Raw genomic sequence first — 6,000 nt, 5'->3', positions numbered from 1 at the left:
TCTCAGACCTTAAGTTTGGTAGGAATGGCTGTGTTTAGTGGCTGGTTCCCAGGCACATCTATAAGTTTATGACCCTGAACCTAGGCATGCTTGGCACTCGGAGCTCTGCAGGGCTCGGTGAAGAGTATTGTGAGCTCAATGGAGAACATTCATACCCTAGGAAAAGCATTTTCCTTTCTGTGACCTTCACACATTCCTTCAGATTTCCAGAGAAAAACCAGTGAATTAGCAATTTCTTGTAACTTCTAAAACCATCATGACCAAGTCATGGAACGCCTACAGGTACGTTATTAAAAACCTATGAGTTATTTATACTTAGTCCTCATAGTTCCTCCTTTCCAGACTTTTTCCTTCTCTGTTGACTTGACCTTCACATCCCACCACTGCCTTCTGTGAAGAACTAACAGAATGACTGCAACCTGCAAGGACTAGCGCTTTGGATGCAGGCCTGTGTCAGAGTTCAACAATACTGACTCGGGTGCTAAGTTTGCTTGAGGTCATCAACTTCTCAAGACACGCTTACACTCAAGGAAACTTAATCTTACACCTACATTTTCTCTACTATGTCCTCATGCAGTCAGAGGTGCGCACAACAGTTTACTTCACTGTCATGGAGATTCCTTATCAAGGTCTCAAATTTTGACTTAAAAAGCATCTGATAAATGGCATTCAGTAAAAAGTCAAAGATATTAATTATCAGAAATTTCTTATCCTTAAGATCCTTTCTCATTTTCTTAGGTTTATTTCTACTGAGAACACAAAAACTATTGCAAGGAACAAGATTAAAGTAGAAGTGAATGCTATTTACAAGAGGATTTTATAGCTAAAAGGATAAGAACTCCTGCAGCATTTCTCATACTTTGCTTTATCTAGTGTCATTTTTTATGCTTACAATTAATAGAATTTAAGCAGTTATGGGGTTACAAAGTATGATGGCCACACAAAGGAAAAGAGCTCACACCTTTGTTAAACGGTCAGTCATCGCTGAGTCTACCATACAACTTAAGAGACATAAAATTTGTAGCTACAAAAAAAATTTTTTTTAAATCGGTACCGGTGATTGAACTCACAACCGCCTGCTTGCAAGGCAGGTACTCATGCTGCTGAGCTAAATCCCCAGCCCCAAATATCTTTTTGAGATGGGGTTTCCCTATGCATTTCGGGCTGGCCTTGAACTCATTTTGTAGCCCAACCAGGCCTTAAAATCACAGCAATCCTTCTGCCACAGCCTCCTGAATGCTGCGATTACAAGTGTGTGCCACCATGCGTGGCCCACTGGAAAATCTAACCATCTGTTGCTTTTTCTACATTTTAGTATTGAGGTCTGAACCAAGGGTCTCAGGTATGTTTGGCAAGCATCTTGCCACTGAGCTATACTCTGGTCCTGCATAATCCATTTTGGAATAGGAAACCATTTTTATTTATAACAAACATCCTGATTAAGCACAAACCTTAGCAAAAGAGAGAGACAACAAGTGGGTATTTTTAAAATCACACTTCCACATCTGCAAATATGAGTAACTGGATAGGAGCAGCCCCCAGAGTGGAGAAGGTCATGGGAGGAAGAGAGCAAAGCCTGGTTGTGGTAAAAACAAGCAAAGAAGTGGCTGCATTTCTAAGGAGGACATAGAATCTTAGCATGGAACTCTACAGTAATGCTTTATAAAAAAAAAAGTACATCTGTTCATCATGTAGAACTGGTTTTAAGAACTCAGCATAATGTACAAATACTGTAGATTTTACATGTAAAATTACTCAGTAATGTGCTTTTTACCTTGCAAACTGTAGGAAGAAAACTGAACTATGTAAACAAAGTATCTGGAACATTGTAGAACAAATATGGAGCAAAATACACATTCGTATCTATCTTGAGCCTAAAAGACACTTTGTTGTGTTGACAGAAATTAAAGATACCTTACAGTTAGGGACTTCAGTTAGAGAAACAAGCAGCAAATATATTATTCCCTATGTGTGTTACTATTCCTAACTTTCACAAAATCTTTAAATAGGAATGCTGTGTAAGTATAGAAGTCTTGGTTTAAGTGGGTTTTTTTCTTTATGTGTACATATACATATTTTTTGGTACCGGGAATTGAACACAGGACCTTGCACTTGCCAGGCAGGCATTTATGCTACTGAACTGTATTCCCAGCCTACATGACTTATTTCAGAGCAAATTATTTCAGAAGGTCATGTCAGTGTCCCAAACAAGCAACATGTATATATTGTAATTTTATTTCAATCTCACAAACAAAGTTAGCATATAGGAAATTTAAATGAAACAGTAACAGTAAAAACAGCAGAGAACTGAAAAATCTACAAAGGAAAATATATCTAAAGCATGAGAAGTCAACATTCATTAGTGTTTCATCTTCAGTTTTGATTGACAATGCTTGCAGATTTTTAAACAAACTTTTAAATCAAGACTATTCTGAAGAGATTTCAGCACCAGCACTAAGATTTGTACATTCAGTTTGTAGCTGACTTGTTAGCCGTTTACAGAGTGTATGGTACAGACGTGTCACAGGTCAGATCACAGTGTTGAGGACAGCAGTATCTTCCTGTACTAGAAGGGATCCCCGAAACTATACTCAGCTGAAGACATCCAAGTACAATAGCACAAAGCCATCAGAATGATGTAGTTCTGAGGAACAGTTTGATAGGAAAATAAGCATCTGTTTCTCATTTTCATTACTGAAATCTCTTAACAATGATGTGACTGTCATGTATGTTAGCAACACAGAGATTGGGTAGAGTAATTCAATCAAACTTCCTGGAAGGAACACAGTTAGCATCTGGTAGAATGCAGAATGACGGACAGTGTGTAGCACGACTCAACACTGGTTCTCTTTTGTCATTTTATACAGATATCATGTTAACAGACCAAGGCACAAACGTTTAATGCCTAAACTGGCTTAAGATTGAGAATTTTACTTCAGTTTTTTTATTTCACTTTGGACCACTTGTACCCAGTATTCTACGTGCTGCACACTACTTAATTTACCCAAGAAAACCTAATGATTTCTTGCCAGATTTATAAAGGGCATAAATGTTTGTATGTCAAAGAGTTTACATAACCCCAAGTACAGTAATAAAGATGAAAATGCCTCCCATTTCTTTTAGAGAACAGAAATTTTTAAGTTTGTTGCATTCATAAAGCCTGTACTACAACTGCCTGACAATGAATACTTGATGGAAAGAAGAGCAGGATGCTTGAGTTACTACAGCTCATCCATCACAGATTCATCTAGCATGAAGTTTCCACAGAAACCAATTATCTTAACATGAAAGAAAATCCTGTCATCCATACTTCTCTGTAGTGGAAATGACTGCCCAGGGGCATCATTTAGAAAATAATGCTATCAACAAGCTTTGCCTTAAGCTGGGGATTTATAAAACCTAGAAAGCAGATGAAAGTGTATTATTTCACAAGAATTTTAGTATAAGTTCCAATAATCAAAGATTTTAAAGCAAATATGGCACATAACAACTCAAGCATAAATCAGGATGGAGAACTTGGAAGAATTTCTGATTTCCTAAAAAAGCTATTATTGCAACATAAAGGACTTCTTCCCTATTTTAATCTTACCAGTTTTGGAGAAAATGGAGTGTATCACACATACAGCGCACACACTAGTGCTCACTCACCCACACGACATGGTGGTAACAGTATTTGACTCCTACTTCCCACCTATGCCTGGCTTTGTTTATTGAAACTGCAGACTCTTCTTTGTTTACCCTTTACCCAATGATTTCTGTGACCTTAATTGCTGTCGTCATTGTCATTTCTTGTATTTCAACACAAAATTCAAAAGCACCTTCATACCAGACTGTGCGTCTGAATACCTGTGTCACTGCCGGTGATGGTGACACCTGACTGAGTGCCACAGTAAGATACAATTCAGGTGAAGCTCAGATTCATGTGTCAGACCCTTGGAATTACTGGTTAAAATACAATATAGCTAAAGACATGATGTAGAAGATATGCACTTGGTTTTGTTAACATATTTACCAATTAAAGTCACAAAATAGTTCTCGTTACTATTCATGCAGGTAATTGAGAAAAAAGTGCAGAAATTAACTTTAAATAAAAAGTAATTCCTTTCCTTCCTCCCACTCCCCTATACTCTACAAAATGTTTTCCCTGGGACTAGGCCTTGAAAAAGCCACTACATATTAGTGTGACATGCATTACTGTCTGCAATAAAAAAAGCTAACTTTGTGGTGACTGTTATAAAAATGCCCACATGCATAAATCTAAAAAAGGTTGTAAACCTACAGTAAATCTACAATATACTGTTTTACATTTGACCACTGGTTTGTGTTATGTAGAAGTCATAGATTTGGTAAAGCATTTTAACAATTTAGGAAGGCATCTAAATTTTTAAATTCTGGATGAATTTATGTTTTAAACTACAAAATTGCATGAAGGCTAACTCGAGAGACTTCCTATCATTCTAAAATTCCTTAAGCTGGACCAATCATCTTTAGGATACTTTCTTACAAACGCCACCCTTTGAAAGCATATACAATCCCATTTGTTCCACATTTTATGATCTTAACCTACACACAGCCTGATCTCAATTATTCATGGAATATCAAATATGATAGGAAGACAGACCTGAGAGAAACATTTACAATACAACAGCAGAACTTGCTAAATTCTTCATCACCATTCTTTGAAAAAGAACTCCATAAGCCTTTCTCTTTATTTTAGCAATAGGCTGTGTAAAATGTGTGGCTTTATCTCAACATGAAAACATTTCAATGTAAGTTGCTCTTGTCTGATAGATGGGCTTCGTATTTTCTGTTCAACTGTTGGAGGAACTCGTCCACTGCTCTTCCATTCTATGGGACAGGTCAGAGAAAAGCAGCCAGTGGGGAGGGACGGCGACCACTGACTCACAATGCCTGAACGCTTTCAGAGGGTGTTAGTTCCTTCCTTCTGACTTCTTGTCTCCATTTTCTTCTCACAGGCACAAAACTGTATGGGTTGTTATAGAAGGTTACTGTTTGTAGGATTTTTTCCTCACCAGATTAAAGTTCTCTCTCTCCTTTTGCTTTTCTATGCAGTATTTGACTTGCTCAGTTCCTGCCTAATTGCTGGAAAGAAAAAAAATACTGAAAGTAAATAAAGTGATATAGATACATGATTCATTTTTAAGCAATCTTAAGAACTATGTTCAAATGCACAGTAATAAAGAGACACAGATTTTACAACTTTCCTTGTATAGAAAGGTTTTAATATTATAAGGATACCAATCTCTACATGTAGTTATAGTGGGTGTTTTCTCCCTTTGCACACAGAAAAAGCACACTGATTCTTGTGGGCTTGAGAACAAGGGGCCTCCTAAGAGGGGGATGACTAGAGGTGACTAAGAGGAAAATATCACCATTTTTCCATCTAGTAACAGGTGACCTAGGAACCTTCAACCCACAGTTTTATAAAGTATTTCCACTAACAAGGAAGAACTCTTCTCTGACTTCCTAAGCCAAACCAAGAGCAGAAAAGTAATTGCGCTCAAGTAATAAAATGAGTATTTCTTATTTGTATTTTCTTAATGGCAATTCAAAAGCAGTATTTTAAAAGAGCAGCAAATTTGCTCACTTACCATCAATGAGCTCTTCCTTTAGTTTTGCCAATTCTTTTCTCATTTCATCTAAAATGTCCTAAAATATCAGAGAAAAATATCAGGAAACAAACAGTTTCTCACTCAAATAAAATTTTAAGCTGGGAAAGGTGGCACATGCTTAGCGCTCAGGAGGCTAAGGCAGGAGGACTGCAACAAGTTCAAGCCCTGCATGCGCTACACAGTGAGTTCAAGGTCAGCCTAAACTATACAACAAAATCCTTTCTTAAAAAATAAAAAAAGTTTTAAGGTGATTATAAAGTATGATGAACATTATTGGTTTCCAGGACCCTAATTGTGTTTCTCATAAAATTGACTTGTTTTAATAGTCCTCTCTTCTCAAACTTTGCTTATTCTACCGTAGCGAGAT

The 6,000-nt window shown here is 37.1% G+C and overlaps 1 protein-coding gene across 12 annotated transcripts in view; it reads right to left on the bottom strand.

Annotated features, from left to right (window-relative positions):
* Positions 1-2,217: 2,217 nt before the first annotated feature.
* The window catches only part of Enah (ENAH actin regulator), a 139,652-nt gene continuing 135,869 nt past the window's right edge, over positions 2,218-6,000 (bottom strand). For all 12 annotated transcript variants that reach the window (XM_063237517.1, XM_063237518.1, XM_063237516.1 and 9 more), the window contains 2 exons: positions 5,613-5,670; positions 2,218-5,103 (listed from right to left, as the gene is read on the bottom strand). In XM_063237517.1, coding sequence (XP_063093587.1) covers positions 5,066-5,103; positions 5,613-5,670 — 96 coding nt within the window. In that variant the 3' untranslated portion in view covers positions 2,218-5,065. The remainder of the gene's footprint in view (positions 5,104-5,612; positions 5,671-6,000) is intronic.

The sequence above is a fragment of the Cavia porcellus genome, unplaced genomic scaffold, assembly GCF_034190915.1.
Source record: "Cavia porcellus strain 051 isolate PalLab524CR breed Dunkin Hartley unplaced genomic scaffold, mCavPor4.1 scaffold_26, whole genome shotgun sequence".
Lineage (NCBI taxonomy): Eukaryota > Metazoa > Chordata > Mammalia > Rodentia > Caviidae > Cavia > Cavia porcellus.
This window is presented reverse-complemented; position numbering and strand designations above follow the sequence as displayed.